Source organism: Chionomys nivalis, chromosome 14 (genome assembly GCF_950005125.1).
Source record: "Chionomys nivalis chromosome 14, mChiNiv1.1, whole genome shotgun sequence".
Classification (NCBI taxonomy): domain Eukaryota; kingdom Metazoa; phylum Chordata; class Mammalia; order Rodentia; family Cricetidae; genus Chionomys; species Chionomys nivalis.
This window is the reverse complement of record NC_080099.1, coordinates 52,843,199-52,861,722: the sequence shown is the minus strand read 5'-3', so window position 1 is coordinate 52,861,722 and position 18,524 is coordinate 52,843,199. Positions and strand designations below refer to the sequence as shown.

The following is an 18,524-nucleotide window of genomic DNA, read 5'->3' as shown; positions in this document are numbered from 1 at the left end:
GAAACAGCAGGGAAGCAAAGAGAAAGCGCCCCCCCTCTGAGGTATCAAGTCTCATATGTGAACTCTCCTCCATCCACTAGCCCCCATTGGTAAAGTTTTCTTCACTTCACACTGTTGTCATAGGCAGAGAAGTACTCACTAAACAAATAGAAAATTCAAGTCTTTCTAGAGCCTAGCTGTAGTCCCTTCTCACTGATTAAATTTTTGCCCTAAAATGTCTGACATCTTTTTTATTGCTTCAAAAAATATTTGCGGTGACTTGAAACCTTATTTAAATTTTGTTTTTGGAAGCCAAATTCAAGATCAGGTCACCCTATTGCTTTGGCTCTGTTGAAAGCCTCCGGATGAAAGTTTCACCATGACAGAAGCAGTCATTAAAGTGTTCAAGGTAAGATAGAAAGCCCCAAAAAGGTATGTCCTCTCTCCATTGGCTGTTGTGAAAATCATCTTTGTATTGCGCTCCATGCTCACTGCATTCACCTTTGCTGCCTCTGAACTCACTTTCTTTCTCACTGGCATCAGACACCTGGCGTGACCCACCATGACAGATGCAGCTGTAGACAGCAGCTCTGAGATAACCACTAAGGGCTTGAAGGAGAAGAAAGAAGTTGGGGAGGCATCAGAGAATGGAAGAGACACACATGCAAATGGGAATGCTAATAAGGAAAATGGGGAGCAGCAGGGCACGAGAAACAACGCAAAGATGGTTTTTCAGAGCAGCCAGTGGGGAAAGGGCATACCTTTTCGTGGCTTTCTGTCCTGCCTTGAACACTCTCATGACTGCTTCTGTCATGGTGAAACTATTCTCCAGGAGGCTTTCACCAGAACCGGAGGTAGATGAAGAAGAGGAAGAAGGTGGAGAGGAGGAGGAAGGAAGTGATGCTGAGAAAGAGGATGGAGATGAAGATGAGGAAGTTGAGGCTCCTGAGTAGAGCAGGTAGCTGAAGATGCTGACAACAAGAAGTGGAAGGCTGATGAGAATGACTAGACAGGAAAACAGGAAAAACTAAACTTAAGGCCACCGTGACCTATCCACCCTCCCTCTCCTGTCTCAGAATTTAAAGGTTACCTTTAAAGAGAGGAGCAGGCCCATGGGCCCACAGCAGGAAGTTCCACCCACAGATGACATACCCTCTTTACCATCCCACCAAAACCACAACACGAATATGCAACAGGGGAGGGAAAAAGAACCAAAATTTCCAAAGCCTTGCTTTTGTTCTTTAAAGTACTTCAAAAGGAAAACTTGTTTGCTTTTTTATTTACATTTTATACTTTTCTATATATTGTTAGGGGTCAGCCATTTTTGTTTGTTTGTTTGTTTGAGACAGGGTTTCTCTGTGTAGCCCTGGCTGTCCTGGAACTAGCTCTTGTAGACCAGGCTGGCTTCAAACTCACAGAGATCCCCCTGCCTCTGCCTCCCGAGTGCTGGGATTAAAGGCATGTACCACCGTTGCCCAGCTGGGTTCAGTCATTTTTAATAATAATAGGTGATCAAACTAACCTTCACAGCATTCTCTGTCCTACTTCTGACCTTACTTGTGATGAAATCATGTTAATTGTAATCTCAAAGTAGGTAAAAATTCCTTGTAAAAACAACAAAAACAATCTTATTCTGAGCATTACAGTTTCTTTTCTTGTGTATGTACCGAGCTGTATTATAAGTAGGTGGTTTGTATGAGATGGTTAAAAAGGCCAAGGGTAAAAGTTTTCTTTTGTTTTCTTCCTTGTTTTATTATGAAGTTGCTATTTGTTTATTTTTTTAGGCCTGTTTGATGTATGTGTGAAGCAGTGTTCAACATTAAACCGGAAATTTATCTTGTTGAGTTGTTGTAACAGCAACAATGAAAAGGTATGCTCTCATATCTATCTGTTCTCATGTCAGCCTCCTGAGGTCCCATCAGAACCTCCTAATTTCCCAAATACTAGCTACTTCACTGAGTCTTCATCTTAAGTATCCAGCGAACCCTCACATATCTGCTGCAGAGAACAAGCCACTAACACTGGAACCTATCAAATTCAAACCAAATCAAACCAGGTTTGATTTCCACTCTGTCTTAGAGGAAGATCATGACTTTGTGTCTAATAACATTAAAACACCTCAAATGTATCCTTAAGTATTATATGAAATTATCTATGCAATTTTCTTGGGTCAGAATCAATATTCTTTTCCTAGAATCTTATTTACTTGGAGCACACTGTAAACAAATGTTGCCCTAAACACCAAAGACTTAGGACTTGGTACAAAGAGACTCCTGTCAGTTTTTCTAGATGAGAATATATAGTTTCTTGTACTTAAATATTGGCTTTTAATTTGAAAAATAGAATTTACATTTACATTAATATTGGTATCAAAGTATTTTTCTACTGATGTTATGAAAACTGATAAATTCAGTCAATGCAGAAATTACCAAAATTGCAATTAAAAGGCAAGATACCTGGAAGATAGCAGAAAAGTTCCAGAAGAATGAAGAAGCATGTATGTAAATAAGTATATAAGAACATGTTATTTTTTATTATATACACATACATATATAGTAATATAGAACATTCTTCTAATGAAAGCTCATATAGACTTAGAGTGAAAAAATAGTGATTAGAAAAAAATGGCATAAAGATCCAGAAGTTATTGTCCTGAAAAATAAAACAATCAGTAACTCAGAAATAACAGAAGTGTAACTGAGTGTATAGAATCATTTAAAGTTGTATTAATGAATGCTGCAATTTAATTAAGATGAGAAAAGAAACTAACTGATAATACATGTTTAGAAGTTCATCTATAATTATTTCTGTATTTGGTAATGTATTTGTATTTGTAATTTTAAAAAAGAATTGTACTAACACAGTAAAGATAGATATGTACTTCAAAATCAACAGTTTTGGTTTATTTTCTAATATAAAGGTACATGACTTGAGTTTGGAGAGATGGCTCAGTAGTTAAGAGCATTGCATGTTCTTGCTAAGGACCTGGGTTTGATTCTCAGCACCAATCTGATGGCACACAATCCTCTGTAACACTTGTCTCAGAACAGCTGAGGAGAGGGAACCTGAAATGGCCCTATACCATAGCCATACTGATGAATATCTTGCATATCACCATAGAACCCTCATCTGGCGATGGATGGAGATAGAGACAGAGACCCACAATGGAGCACCAGACTGAGCTCCCAAGATCCAAACGAGGAACAGAAGGAGGGAGAACATGAGCAAGGAAGTCAGGACAGCGAGGGGTGCACTCACCCACTGAGACAGTGGGGCTGATCTATTGGGAACTCACCAAGGCCAGCTGGACTGGGACTGAAAAGCATTGGATAAAACCGGACTCTCTGAACATGGCCAACAATGAGGTCTGCTGAGAAGCCAAGGACAATGGCACTGGGTTTTGATCTTACTGCATGAACTGGCTTTGTGGGAGCCTAGCCTGTTTGGATGCTCACCTTCCTAGACCTGGATGGAGGGGGGAGGACCTTGGACTTCCTACATGGCAGGGAACCCTGACTGCTCTTTTGACTGGAGAGGGAGGGGGAAAATGTGGGGGGAGGGGGAGAGGAGTGGGGGGAGGGGAAGGAAAATGGGAGGTGGGGAGGAGGCAGAAATTTTTTCAATAAAAAAAGATAAAAAAAGAATATCTGACATCATCTTCTCTCTGCAGTCATCCATTGTGCACCTGGTATAATACATATATTCAGACAAACACTCATATATAAAACAATTGAACAAAAATTTAAAGTGTTGGAATCATTGTTGTTACAATATTTTCAAAGGATAATTTGAAACCAAAGAATATGAACAAAAGGCCTAAACTTCTTACTTTTTCATGATAAAAATCAAAAGCTAAGCAATGGAACTTTAGGGTATACTGTTTGGTAAGTTAATTAAAAATAATTAACTGACAATAACTTCATAAATCTTGACTTGATTTTGCAAGAAATAAATGTGCTCAAATTTCTTAATATTACCAAGAAAAACATAGTAAACAGTGGAAGAGAAATAAGGGAAAACCTTTGTCTGATGTCACAGCAGCTGGAAATCCCTGGCCCACTAAAAGCACATGTAATTGCAGGGACGGAGGGAAAGAACAATCCCCATAGTTCAGTCTTGGTTTTCAATAGCTTTTTCTTAATTCCTTCCTTTTCAGTTTCCACATGTTAAATGGTTGAAAGAATTTTAAAAGAAGAGAAATAGAGCAAGCAATGAAAGACTGCAAGAAATGGAAATGTTTGTGTTCGTCATGGGAGTTTACACAAGTATCATTAGAAAATGGCATGCATGGATATTTGCACACTGTGTGGTTCCTGTCAGGATATAGAAGGAGGACTGAATGACTCTGACAGATAAACTATCTTAAATGAAAATTCTGAACTATTCATGTTTTGATCATTTTATAGGGGAACAGTGGTGATTATTATTCAAATCAAAGGAATTCATAATAAAAGAATATCTATTCATTCTGTAAATAATACACACATTTAATATGACAACATGTTATACTCTATTGTTGAAGAAATGGATAACCCTATATATAAAAAATGGACTATCCATCTTATACACAAAATAAATTTAGTAAGAATTAATGATATAACCATAAAATAAAAAATGATGATCTATTTTCAATAATGTAAATTAACATGAGATATAAACTACCTTCAAAATGCAAGGTAAGAAACTAAGAAAGGGTGAATAAAATTCAAATAATAAATTAGGAAAGCACTTACTATATTCGAATTGATTTCATACCACCGATGTAAATTGGTTCATCATATGCAAATCAAGCAGCACTGGAGACAAACTGAATTAAGGACTGAAGTCACATGATTACCATGTAAGTACAAATAAATCTTAGACAGACTTCAGTGTTCCTTAAGGGTAAAACTCTTGAAGAAATTATTTGGAGGATCATGCCTCAGTTTAATAATGGCATACAATAAGCCATTTTCTCAAGTCAAGGATGATATAGGGATGTCCAATCTCTCCATTATGCAGAATAGGAATGGCTTTAAATCTTAGCCAGAGCAATAAAAGAAGAGAAAGCTAACAGAATTACCAATTTTAAAGAAATAATTCAGGCTAACCTGTGTCTAGATGATGTTAACCGATGCTTTAAAGACTCTGAAGACTCAAACAGAAATCTAAAAATATTTCATTAAAATAGCCAAAAAGAAAATAACTATAAAAAAACACTATCCTGAGTGAGGTAAGCCAGACCCAAAAAGAGGAACATGGGATGTACTCACTTATATTCGGTTTCTAGCCATAAATAAAGGACATTGAGCCTATAACTCATGATACTAGAGAAACTAAATAAGAAGGTGAACCCAAAGAAAAACATATAGGCATCCTCCTGAATATTAACCTTCATTAGGCGATGAAAGGAGTCAGAGGCAGAGACCCACATTGGAGCACCGGACAGAAATCTCAAGGTCCAAATCAGGAGCAGAAGGAGAGAGAGCACGAGCAAGGAACTCAGGACCGCGAGGGGTACATGCACACACTGAGACAATGGGGATATTCTATTGGGAACTCACCAAAGCCAGCTGGCCTGGGTCTGAAAAAGCATGGGATAAAACTGGACTTGCTGAACATAGAGGACAATGAGGACTACTGAGAACTCAAGAACAATGGCAATGGGTTTTTGATCCTACAGCACGTACTGGCTTGGTGGGAGCCTAGGCAGTTTGGATGCTCACCTTAATAGACCTGGATGGAGGTGGGGGGGTCCTTTGACTTCTCACAGGGCAGGGAACCCTGATTGCTCTTCGGGTTGAGGAGGGAGGGGGACTTGATTGGGGGAGGGGGAGGGAAATGGGAGGTGGTGGCTGGGAGGAGGCAGAAATCTTTAATAAATAAATAAATAAAAAGAAGGAAAAAATCCAGTAATTTTTCCTATGTATTATTACCGCACATTCTGACAGTAACATCATAAAAACAATTCCACTATTAGTAGCAAAAAAAAAAGAAGAAAAGAAAAAGAAAAAAATTCACTTATGAACCACCTAAATAAAGCAGGCAAAATACTTTCACAAGGAAAGTTGTAAGTCATTGAAGAACTGGAAGACAACACTACAGGATGGAAGGGTCACAAGTGTGCATGGATTTACAAAATTAATATCCCCAAAACAGCTCCCTTATTGACATCATCTATACATTGAAATCTAAACTCATCAGAATCCCAGTAATCATCCCCCAAAGAACTAGAAAAATATCTTAAAATTTATGCAAAAGTACTATGAGCTCAAAGAATAAAAGAAATTAGTAATTGTGAAGAATTCACATGTAAGCAGAGACTGCTTGTTCATTCCTGGTCACCGATGCCCAAAATAATCACACAGAAACTATGTTAATTACAGCACTGCTTGGCCAATCATGTAGGTGTATTGCTATCTATCTATCTATCTTTTATATCTTAAATGAACCCATCTCCGTTATTTTATGTTTTTCCATGAGGCTTGTGGTTTACTGGTAAAGTTTCAGTAAAATGGTGTCTTCCTCCATCAATGGCTACATGGTGTCTCCTCAACTCTGCCTACTTTTCTCTTTGATGTCTGCTGGGAATTTCCAACTTGCTCTATACTGAGGTGCCTATCAGCCCAAAGCAACTTTTTTTATTAACAGATGGTAATAAAACATATTCACAGTATACAGAATGGAATCCTACATTATTCAAAGATATCACTTTAAATGTTGCTATAGAGACAAGTTAATACATTGTCCAAAAATAAAAATGAAAGAAGAAATAAACTGATGTGTGTATGAGGAAAATAAAATAGAGGGAGCAGACATATCCATACCCAAAGAGACATCTTGGAGAATGAAAGACCTCTTCAAGAGTTGATATTGGAAAAATGGAATATCTATGTATAGAAGTATTAAGTTATATGTTCAGTTCTAAACCTGTACAAATATCAGTTCAAAACATGGGGAGGGGCAGAGAGTTTTCCAGAAACTTTGAACAGACTATATGAATCTGAGGGGAACAACTTTAAGACTGGCATAGTCAATAACCTTCTGAACAGAATTTCATTAGATCAAAAATAATAACAACAATTGGGAAATGGGACAGCCTGTAATTGAGAGCTTCTTCACCACAAAGGAAACAAATAGAGAGAAGGGTTGAAGTACACAATAGAGGAGACTTTTTTTCTCAACTTTTTATACACGAGGACACTAGAACCTAGAGTGCTTATCAAAGTGAAAGAAAGCAATCAAATGAAAAAAAAAATTAAGCAAAGAGATGAACTGCCATAATGCCCCAAACATACCCATTTCAAAATTAAAAATATAGCTGTCCAATAATACAATGAAGGTATTAATTAAAATTTTATATTAACCCATTTAGAATAGCTATCATAAAGAGAGTAAACAACAGATGGTGATGGAGAAAGCAGGAGACACCTTTCTATCATTTTAAACTGATTGTTGGTATAGAAATTACTGCACCGATGCCAGTCTAAGACAGACAACCAATTAGCTGCAGGAATTCAAAAGAGACAGAACAATGTATTGAATGGCCCTGTTCACAATCACCAACTATGTAGTTAGTCTATGAGTGAATCATAGCATGAAATGATGAAAAGCACACACACACACACACGTGTGTGTGTGTAATGCCTATTTTTAAGCTGTAGAATAAAATTGTGTTGTTGAGAAGAAAATAGTTAGAACTGGAGTTCATTATATTAATTGTCTGAGCCAAATTCAGGCAGATATTTCATGTTGCCTCATATATTCAGAGCCTAGAATAATTTTTGATGGGGTTCCTTTGCAAGAAGTGAGTGAGATAAAAGGACAAAAAAAGCTAATAGAAGTGGTTACGATGAAAGTACTTTGTTTATGAAGATTTTATAACAAAGACCATTGTTTATATGATCTATTAATATATTAAAATAGATTAAAATCAGAATTGTAAGATGTTGAGATGACTCAGTGGTCAAAAGAGCTTTGTGCAAGTGTTACAGCTCTGGAGGAAAAGCTATCTGGACCTGCCAGTAAGTATAACTATACCTTCAGCTGTAAAGAGAGGTATCCTGGGTACCTACAGCTATGAGAAGAAAGGTATCCTGACTTGTGAGGAATCAGGCTATACCTGATGCTGTAGTGTAGTGGGGGATGTAGAAATCCTTGTCCTCTCCAAGAGAAATGCTTTGTAGGTGAGCACTACTCCACATCCACCCCCTAAAGGAGCTTCCCAGCAGAAGTATCCAATTCTTCTGCTGCTATGTACTCTTATGCAAGCTACCAAGCAGAGGTATCCAATTATTCTCAGCTCCAGTCCAAAATGTTACTCCTTCTGTATCATGCTTAAGAGGAAACCCACGAACAAATGTATCAATCTCTTCTGTCTCCAGAGACAAATTGTTACTTCTGCTCCATTCCCAAGGGAGTTTCCTCCACAGAATTATCTGTTACTTCTGTAGCTTATTCGGCTCTGCTCCTGTAGTAGGAGTGGCTGGCTGTGTCCCAGCCCCCTGGATAGCTTAATCCCCGAAATAACCACATGGAAATTATATTAATTAAATTACTGCTTTGCCCATATACTCTAGCCTCTTATTGGCTAATTCTCAAAACTTGATTTAACCCATTCCTAATCATCTGTATATCACCACAAGGTCATGGCTTACCGGAAAAGATTCTAACCAACATCTGTCTCAGGCAGGAAAATCATGATGTCTGCCACATTGTCCTTCTTACCAGCATCCTGTTCTGTCTACTTCACCTACCTAATTTTCTGCCCCATCAAAAGGCCAAGGCAGTTTCTTTATTCAACCAATGAAAGCAACACAAATACAGAAAGACCTCCTACAGTATGCTTCAGTGCAAGATCTTAACCCAAAACTCTTTTAAGAAAGGTATTTGAGAAGGAGAAATCCAGACAAGTAACTGCCTCTAAAAGGGTGGGAAAGCTGATAACTGAACAGGCAAAGAAGCTTAAATCGGGCTCCTTACGGGTGGTGTGTTTCCAGGGAGAAGATTTTCAGGAAGAGCATTGGTCAGATTAGGATACCCCTGAGCTTGCATATGCTCAGTTTTCCTGTTTAGAGATTGGTTGGTTTTGTGTTCAGTTGGTCAGGGGCAGAGTTAACTCTTGTTTCAAGGCCAAACTGTGATTATTCTACTTGCCTTTTTAGTCTTTTGGCCTTAGTTCCAGGTACTAGGTATATTTTTTTCACCGGCTCTGGCTCCGGGTCCAAACGTGCTTCCTTGGCTCTGGTTTCAGGGACAATATTTTCCTTTCACTCACTCTGGATTCAGCACCAGGGTGTATTTCTTTTACTGGCTCTGGTTTCGGGGTCAGGTGTGTTTCTTTGCTTGGACGTTTTACCTCACACTTTGCACAAAGCCTGAGAATCTGACCTTGATATCTGAGACCCACTTGGCAGAGAGAGTAAACTCCTGATAATTGTTCTCTGATCTCTACAGGAGTACAGTGGCATGTGCCCTCAAATAAATAAATAGATAGATAGGTAGGTAAGTAGGTAGGTAGGTAGGTAGATAGATAGGTAGGTAGGTAGACAGACAGACAGACAGACAGAGAGATAGACAAACAAATAACGAAACTTAAAAAATCTGGAGGCAATTTTAGTTTTGCCAATTATTAAGCATGACTTTGGGATAGTGATTTAATGTCCTCTACCTTCTCTCCTCTTAAATATGAAAGTAAAAGATGTCTATGATGGAGGAAGGTCATTGGTTAATTAATAAAGAAATTGCTTGGCCTGATAGATTAGAACATATGTGGGTGGAGTAGATAGAATAGAATGCTGGGAAGAAGGAAAATGAGGTCAGAGACGCCATTTCCTCTCCTCTCTGGGGCAGACGTGATGTAGCCCTGACCCAGATGGACGTAGGCTAGAATCTTCCTGGTAAGCATACCTTGTGGTGCTACACACATTAATGGAAATGAGCCAAGCAGTGTTTATATGAATACAGTTTGTGTGTCGTTATTTTGGGGCATAAGTTAGCCAGGCAACCGGGAGCTGGGTGGCAGGAACGCAGCCCCACAGCTCATTCAACATGTCTACTTGGAAACATTAAAACAAACAAATCATGTATGTATTTGTAAACTCTCTCAGTAAACTGCAACATAGTTTTACAAAACAATGCAAAATAGAGATGCAAAAGTAATGACCCCTAAAATGCAAAAAAAGAATTACTGTAGAGAAATTTGAAGCTTTATTAGGTAAAGCTAGGATATGTAAAGGATTCCTTGCTTTTATCGTTAGCTAATGGTAGGAATAATGAGAACAAATATGATGTGAAAATTCACCAAGGAGAAAATCAAAATGATAAAACAAAAGAAAACTCAAACTCAGTGCTAGTTAGGGAAATGCAAATAAACATATGTCATTACATTACAGCGATCAGCCTGGGAAAAATTTCTAAAGAACAATAACCCTTATTGCAGGTGGGAAATGACTTGTGATGGTGCAATAGGAAACAGGGTTTTGGAGAAGCGATTAGATAAATAAACTAAACATTTAAAGAATATGCTCATCAGTCTTGCTTTTGGGAATTATACAAATAATAAAATAGATCAAAGAAATATAGAATTAAATATGTCTTAACTATAACATTGTACATAGATGAGAAAAATTATACAAAGGTGCATGGTGAGGAAAACATAGTATACATATTTAAAATAATAATTATATATTTAAAATAATCTTTTAAGTAAATAGTATTTGTTTATCATAGACAAAGGTTGGTGGAGACACACTATATTGCTTCCCTGAAGGTTCAAAATTGGGATGCTGAAGAATAGGGGAACGGGACACACAGCAATTAAAGGATGTCTGAGAGAACTGCAGGTGTTAACTCTCATGCTGGGTTCAGGAAGGGAAAGGCAAGAACACAGACACATTTTAGGAATACTACCTGACACAGTTGTTTCTGCATTGCTCTACATTCTATAGGGGTCCAATGTAAGCAATTTATCTACAGCTTTGATCCATGTGACTTAGTGTGTATCTTTATCAAGAGTTGCTTGGCTATTAAAAGGGGTTCTTTATAACTTGTGTTTCTCTCTATGCTTTCTTTCATAGTTCCTCTAAACTTTCCCCTATTTCTGTGATTTGTATAAATCAGATTTTGTTGTGGAAAAATATTTCCTGAGAAAATTAAGATTTCTTTGATTGATCCTACATTGCTATTTGTGCTTTTGGGAGGGGGGGGGTGCAAACCTTTCTTGATAGACACATATTTGCTTTATTTTTATCAACACGAGTCCCTTCTCTTCCTCTTACATCTTTTCTTCCCTGGGTCTTTATTTCATCTGGAAACCAAAGTCATTTTACAAACAAGATACCCATAAGCAAGTGATGTATATCTAGTTTCTATTCTGACATAATTTTTAACCTCAAAAAGTATTTTCCTTTTTCCCAGTATCCTTATTCTTATCTTGACTGAGTATCAATGCTTTCACTTTTGTATTATTGTTATGAGTCTTTCTCTACTTCTCTCCCTGTGACCATCACCTACTTGGTTATGTATTAACTTGCATCATATTTTGAACAGTTTTAATCCAAGAAAAGCAAGATAATCTCACTAAAGGCCATATACCACACATTTTGATATGTATGCTAATGTTTGTTGTTTTATGAAGAATATCTATTTTAATGTTACAAATTCCTGCAATAATTTTAGTATTTTTGTGTGCTTATTCATAATTCAATTTCTTATAAGTCTAGACTTATATACATATTCACTTATATATTTATTTTTCATAAACTAATTTTTTTTCTAGCTAGGCCCCTATATAAATACAATCATTGAATATATTTATTTTGATTTCTGACAGCCCATATACAAATCAGATGGTAAGCAATCAGATGTGTGAATGTGAAAGCTGTAAAGATACAAGAGGCTCTGGATACATTGTAAGTGATTCCCCAAGGTCCTAAGACTGTTTACTCTTTGCTACAAATTCCCACTTTAAAGTATTCTGCTCCTGTTGATATGAATCTTATGAAGAAAAATGACTGCAATGAGGGAAAAGGCCCATAATGAGTAAAATTGTGGTTTCTGATGAAAGAAGAAAATAGAGGCTCAGATATCACAGTGAGTGTGATCAAGGCCACAGGTGTGAGATGATGGAGCAAACCCCCATGACCTTTTCACTAAAGACTACAAAACAAAGTCACAAGGTAATAGTTTCAAGTCCCTCTTAAGCAAATATTGAGAACTGTGGGTTTGAAATAGTTATGGGAGCCCCAGTCCTTCTTAACTGAGGATGGCAAGCACTGAGAGGAGGAAATGGAGTAAATATCCTGTAAATGGAGGAATGTCTAAAAATGGAGTAAATGTCCAGCAAATGGAGGAAAAGAGCAGTAGTGTTAATTGAGCTTCTGTGGTGATTTGAAAGAAATTGGTCCCCAAAGGAAGAGGTACTATAATGATATGTGACCTTGTTGGAGTAGGTATTGTCTTTTATGAGGAAACATGTCACTCTAGAGGCAGAATCTGAGGTCTCATATATGTTCAAGCCATGTCCAACATCTCAGACTATTTCCTGTTGCCTGCCTATCAGCTCTCAACTCTAGCACCATGTCTGCTGTACACCACGATGTCACACTATGATGATAAATGACTAAACCACTGTAAAATGTAAGCCACCATAATTAAATGTTTTTAATTTGTAAGAGTTGCCATAGTCATGGTGACTCTTTACAGCAAGAGAAACCCTAAGACAGATGCTGATATCAGGGACCTGGGTATTGCTGTGATAGGCCTGACCATGTTTTATTTGAAGGAATATGGACCTTGAGACTGAGAATTAGAAAAGCAGCTGAACACTTTAAGTGCTGTTTAATTGGCCATACAAGTAGAAGCATGGAAGATGGTGGTGATAAAGGTGATTTGAATTGTCAGGGTCTGGCTCAAGAGTGTTCAGAGGAGAAGAATATTATCATGTGGCCTAGAGATCATTCCTATGATATTTTGTTGAAGAATGTTCCTGCTTTCTTGTCTGAAAAATTTTCTTGAGGCTAAATTGAAGTGTTTTGACACAATTCCATTGGCAGAAGAAATCTCAAGAGTACCTAGTATAGACTCTGTCATATGGTTTATTATTGCTAACTCTAATGAAGATTTATAAGGAAAGGGAAAAAGCCGAGTAAGGAAAAATGCATAATGTAGAATAATTTGAGGAGAAAAGGATCACCAGGAGATGGAAAGAGTCTGAATCCAGTGTTCAAGGAAATAAGCAGATTAAGAAATGGAATAAAGGGTGGGGACCTCAGGTCAAGAGCCCACCTAGCTAAATTTCTGATTTATGAAAAAGAATTAAAGAAAAGCTTAAAGCAAGGTGTGGTGCTGCATGCCACTCTGAAGGCAGAGACTAGCAAATCTCTGCATTTGAGACCAGTCTGGTCTACAGATGCAATTTCAGGACAGCCAAGCTTAGGCAGTTAAGGAAAATTAAAAAAAAAAATAGAAAGTTGATGAAGATATAATTGCATGAGGGAGCCACTTTTTAGACCCAGTAAGCAGCAGAACTTGGCAGCTCTGGCCATGTGGCTCAGGAGGTATGGATGGAGGATAGGAGCTACACAATTTGCTTCCATGACTAAGGATAGCAAGTCATGTGATACTGAGACCAGGCATGTGTCAGACATATCTCAAAATGGAGGCCTAAAGAGGTCATTCTTTGAAGCCGCCAAATTGAAGCCTGGATTGCCCTGGAGACCTCAAGGTATTGGAGATACTATAGTCATAGGATACCTGCCAAGGAAAGATACTAACAGGGAGTGGAACCAGCACAAGAGATGTAAGTGTGCTGAGATCAACAAAGATAAACAGAGATGGAGATCTGAAGAACATTTTGACATCAGACACGGAGATGCAGAGTTTGGAGTTTGCTCAGCTGGTTTTCACTCTTGCTTTTGTGCAGTGTTTCTGCACTATGCTTCCCTCCCTACACTGTGGAATGATAATGTATATTTTTGCCATTATGTTGGAAGTATGTGATCTGCTTTTTGATTTTGATCTTACAGGGAGTTACACTTACGAGACTGTGTGAATCTTAGAAGAGACTTTGATCTTTAGACATTTAAATAAATTTGGAGTTAGTCATATAGTATGGATACTTTTGAAGTTGGACTGAAGGCACATTTGTATTATGATATGGCTAGAGGCCTTTGGGGGCTAAGGAGTGGAATGTTGCGGTTTCAAAGAAAATGTCCCACAATAGGAGTAGCACTATTTGGAGCTCTGGTCTTGGTAGAGTTGTGTGGTCTTGTTGGAGAAAATGTGTCACTGTGGAGGCAGGCTTTGAGGTCTCATGTTTGCTCAAGCCATAGCCCCTGTCTCACATCACTTCCTGTTCCCTACCACTCAACTCCAGAACCATATCTGCCTGCATGCTACTACATTGCACCATGGTGATAATGAACTAAACCTCCAAAACCTCCAGTGAAATGTTTTTCCTTTATAAGAATTGTTATGGTCATGGTGTCTCTTCACAGCAATAGAACCCTGAATAAGACAGGGGCAAAGCTTATCTTCTTTAAAAATGGAAGTGATGGAAAAAATATCCCTAATAAATATTTTCCTCAATGAAGGAAAAGAATGACTTTGGAAGTCTGTGTTGGACCACAGAATGGTATTCTTTCCCTTACTTGCTGCCTGCCTTCACCCTAGCCAGCATACCCATCAATTTTCTCACTGACATTGCTGCATTCATTCTCTGACATTAATGCCACTGTCTATCATCTGAGGATGAGCAGCTTTTCAAGAACTCTCCTGCCTTTTAGCTCTAGACTGGGAGAGCTGAGATATATACTTCTTGACAGAGCATCTACCAGATAGTCAGTCTTTTTTGTTTTTTGTTTGTTTTGTTTTTGTGTTTTCTTGTTTTTTGTTTGTTTGTTTTCAGATCTGGAAAGCTAAGATTTATTTTTCCCTCCATTTATTTATTGTTTGTTTGTTTATTATCAGACCAACTATAGTTTTCCCTCCTTCCACCCACACTTTCCCTCTGTCTTCATTCGGAAGAGGTGAGGTTTCCCATGGGAGACAGTGAAGCATGGCATATCAAGATTAGGAGGCAGGACTAAGTTCCTTCGCCCCTGCATCAATATTTAGCATGACATCCCACCATAGTGAATAGGTTCCAATGAGCCAACTCATGTGTGTCAGGGACAGGTCCTTGTCACACTGCTAGGGTTCTCAGAAAAGACCAAGTTACACAACTGTCCCCACATGCAGAGAGCCTAGGTCTGTCCCATGCCGACTCCCTAGCTGTTGGTCCAGAGTCCCTGAGCTCAGGTTCTCAGTCATCCTGCTGTGGGCCATCCATACCAGAATATCCAGGCAGTACCACCTGTGGACACTTGGAAGCCGTGTCTGTTTGGGAAGCCTTTAAAATATTTTAAATGTTACCTTGGAAGAAGATATTTCAGAGTCTCAAGAAACATGTCAGTAAGTGGATAAAGGGGTAACAGTTAAGAAGGGACTCTGAGAGCATGTTTGCTTGGTCCCTAAAAATCACCTCAAATTTTACAAAATAATTTGAGTTATTTGAAACAGTTTGGAAGATAAATAAAATATAGATAATGAAAATCTTCATTTTTAATCTCAATACTTTGAAGTGAGTATTAGGCAAATCTAAGCATTTCATATAAACATACACATAAAAATATGTGTGTTAAAGAGAAATTGGGACCACTCTTGTGATACTTAGGGATCACTTTTTACACTTAAAAGTATGCTGAATACTGTCTATTTATTTTTGAATTCTATAAAAATATTTTACTAACTTTATACGAATGCTACTTTACAACCAATTTCCACTTATCAAGCTCAAATAAGAAGGTGAACCCAAAGAAAAACATATTAACCTTCATCAGGCGATGAAAGAAGACAGAGACAGAGACCAACATTGGAGCACTGGACTGAAGTCTCACGATCCAAAGGAGGAGCAGAAGGAGAGTGAGCACGAGCAAGGAACTCAGGACTGCGAGGGTGCACCCACACACTGAGACAATGGGGATGTTCTATCAGGAACTCACCAAGGCCAGCTGGCCGGGGTCTGAAAAAGCATGGGACAAAACCGGTCTCGCTGAACATAGTGGACAATGAGGACTACTGAGAACTGAAGAACAATGGCAATGGGTTCTTGATCCTATTGCACGTAATGGCTTTGTGGGAGCCCAGGTAGTTTGGATGCTCACCTTAATAGACCTGGATGGAGGTGGGTGGTCCTTGGACCTCCCACAGGGCAGAGAAACCTGCTTGCTCTTTGGGCTGAGGAGGGAGGAAGACTTGATTGGGGGAGGGGGAGGGAATGGGAGGTGGTGGCAGGGAAGAGGCAGAAATCTTTAATAATTAAATTAATTAATTAATAAAAAAATATTTTGCTATTATACATACTTCTATGATAAACTTTTGTGTGTAAATATCTGTGCAGAGCTTTGACAATTTTCTTAAATTAAAACTGAAATAAAGCTCCTTACCAGATCCCACCTTTTAGATATTGGACTTTTTCTTCAAATGCTAAAAGCACTATTGTACTTCAGAAACAAAATATACCTAAAAGAAATAAATTCCCAAATATTAGTAGATGTTATGAACTGACAAGTTTTTGAAAATTTTATTTTATTTATATATCCTATTTAATATTATTTTATTTTTTTATTTACTCTTCTCTCATATGTTCTCTCTTATATCCCGACCACAGTTTCCCCTCCCTTCTTTCCTCCCATTCCCTAACCTGACTTTAAAGACTTTCCCAGGAATCTCATGTTGTCCAAACTCTGCTTGTTAGATGGCATGGAAACAGCTAATTCTGTAACTGAGAGGATCCAACCAACAAAGTCACCTTCTGGTTTTTCTCTAAATGACATTGGCTTTAGTATTTTTAATATTGTACATCTATTGCGTGTGTGCTTTCTATTATTATGAATGTTAAAAAACCTAGACATTCAACAGCCTTGCACTCAAAGCAGCACACCATCCATTCTTTGGAATGTCATAGTCTTTGGATGTACAACAATACGTGTAACTTGGAAGAAAAACATACGTTATATTGACACCCTCATTGTAGAAAGAACATACCTGTTTCTCAGGATGAAGATCTATGAATGCATTTGAGATAGCAACCAACTTACCTCAACTCTAAAGACAAGTGTTTTTATAAGTTGAAATCTACTAATGATATGTGCTAGCACACCACCTTCAACTTCCCCCAGAAATCAATTAGGAATAAGTGTAACTCTCTTTCTGGTGATGAGTTTTATTTTTATAAATATACATCTAGATACAGTTTAGAAGTGACCAGATGGATATCCATCTCTATGGTGGGTTTGAAATAGTTGTTTTAGTACAAGTTAAAAAAAATCAGAGCCCTGTGCAAAATTTCTATAACCACACTTTAAAAAAAGTGTGAAGGGGGGATGTAATGTGTTCACATACATATTCCATGAGGAAAAGTATGAAGGAGGGATGGAATGTGTTCACATATATATTCCATTAGGAAAAGATAAAGGAAAGTAGAGTGGATTGAATTGCTATTTGATTCTATATGAAGCAACAGTGAAATTTAACCACTCTTCTTCCTCACACTTTCAGATGTTTCAATTTTGTTATAGCTACCTCTGTAACACATGGGCTCTTACTTAATTCACAAATGGGGCAAAAGTAGTTTCTAGACATAAGATGATACAAAATGTGAGATATTTTCATTTTCTTCCAGAAACCTCTGTGAATATGTGTGTGACAGGATGGAGTGTCCTCTTTGTGCAAATAACCATGCACAGTCATTCCTAATGAACTGTCCAACCTGTATTCAGCAATAAGGCATCTCACGCGAGAAGCCTGGATCTCACTCCTACTATCACGACTGACTGTTTTTACACCTGAGTTCTTGGATCAAATTCAGGTCCTCATACTTGCATGATACATAAGTTTTTTTTTTCTTTCTTTGCTTTGACAAACTATAATGACCAAGGCCCAGACAAAGAGTTTATTTAGGCTTATGCTTCTTGATCAGTAATTCTCAACCTTCTTAGTTCCTTAAACCTTTAATATTCCTCATTTTGTGATGCCCCAACCTTAAAATTACTTTTGTTGTTACTTCACAAATATAATTTTGTTACTGTTATGGATAGTAATGTAAATATTGGGGTTTTCTGATCATCTTAAGTGACCTTTGTGAAAGGGTCATTTGACAGCTGAAAGGATTACAATGCACAGGTTGAGGACCACTATTCTAGCAGGAGAGTTCGTAATGACAGGGGTAGAGGCATGGCAACAGGGACTTAGAGCAAGAAGATAGTTGATCCCATTTAAAGTCACAAGTGTGAGGCATACAGAGTGTACTGGTAGTGAAAAAGCTTTAAACTCCAACCCCCACCCCAGCGATACATTCCCTCCAGCAAGATTACATCATCTCTCTCAACAATGCTACAATTGGCAACCAAATATTCAAGTACCTGAGCCTATGGGAGACAATTTCTACCAAAACCACCTTGGAGATCAAACTATTTACCAACAGAGCTCTCTCCTCCTAACTCCTCATAAATATCTTTCAATGG

General features: G+C 37.9%; 1 protein-coding gene across 1 annotated transcript; it reads left to right on the top strand.

Annotated features, from left to right (window-relative positions):
• Nucleotides 1–541: 541 nt before the first annotated feature.
• LOC130886530 (prothymosin alpha-like) lies at nucleotides 542–932 on the top strand. Its single transcript, XM_057788445.1, has 2 exons — nucleotides 542–675; nucleotides 815–932. The coding sequence occupies exons 1-2, from the start codon at nucleotides 542–544 to the stop codon at nucleotides 930–932; spliced, it is 252 nt and encodes an 83-aa protein (XP_057644428.1).
• Nucleotides 933–18,524: the final 17,592 nt, after the last annotated feature.

Excerpts from the sequence above, each read along its gene's own strand:
- LOC130886530 (XM_057788445.1), top strand. The coding sequence starts at position 542 with ATGACAGATGCAGCTGTAGACAGCAGCTCTGAGATAACCACTAAGGGC. Across the intron at positions 676-814 it reads GCTAATAAGGAAAATGGGGA|GCTTTCACCAGAACCGGAGG; the intron begins GCAGCAGGGCAC and ends ATTCTCCAGGAG.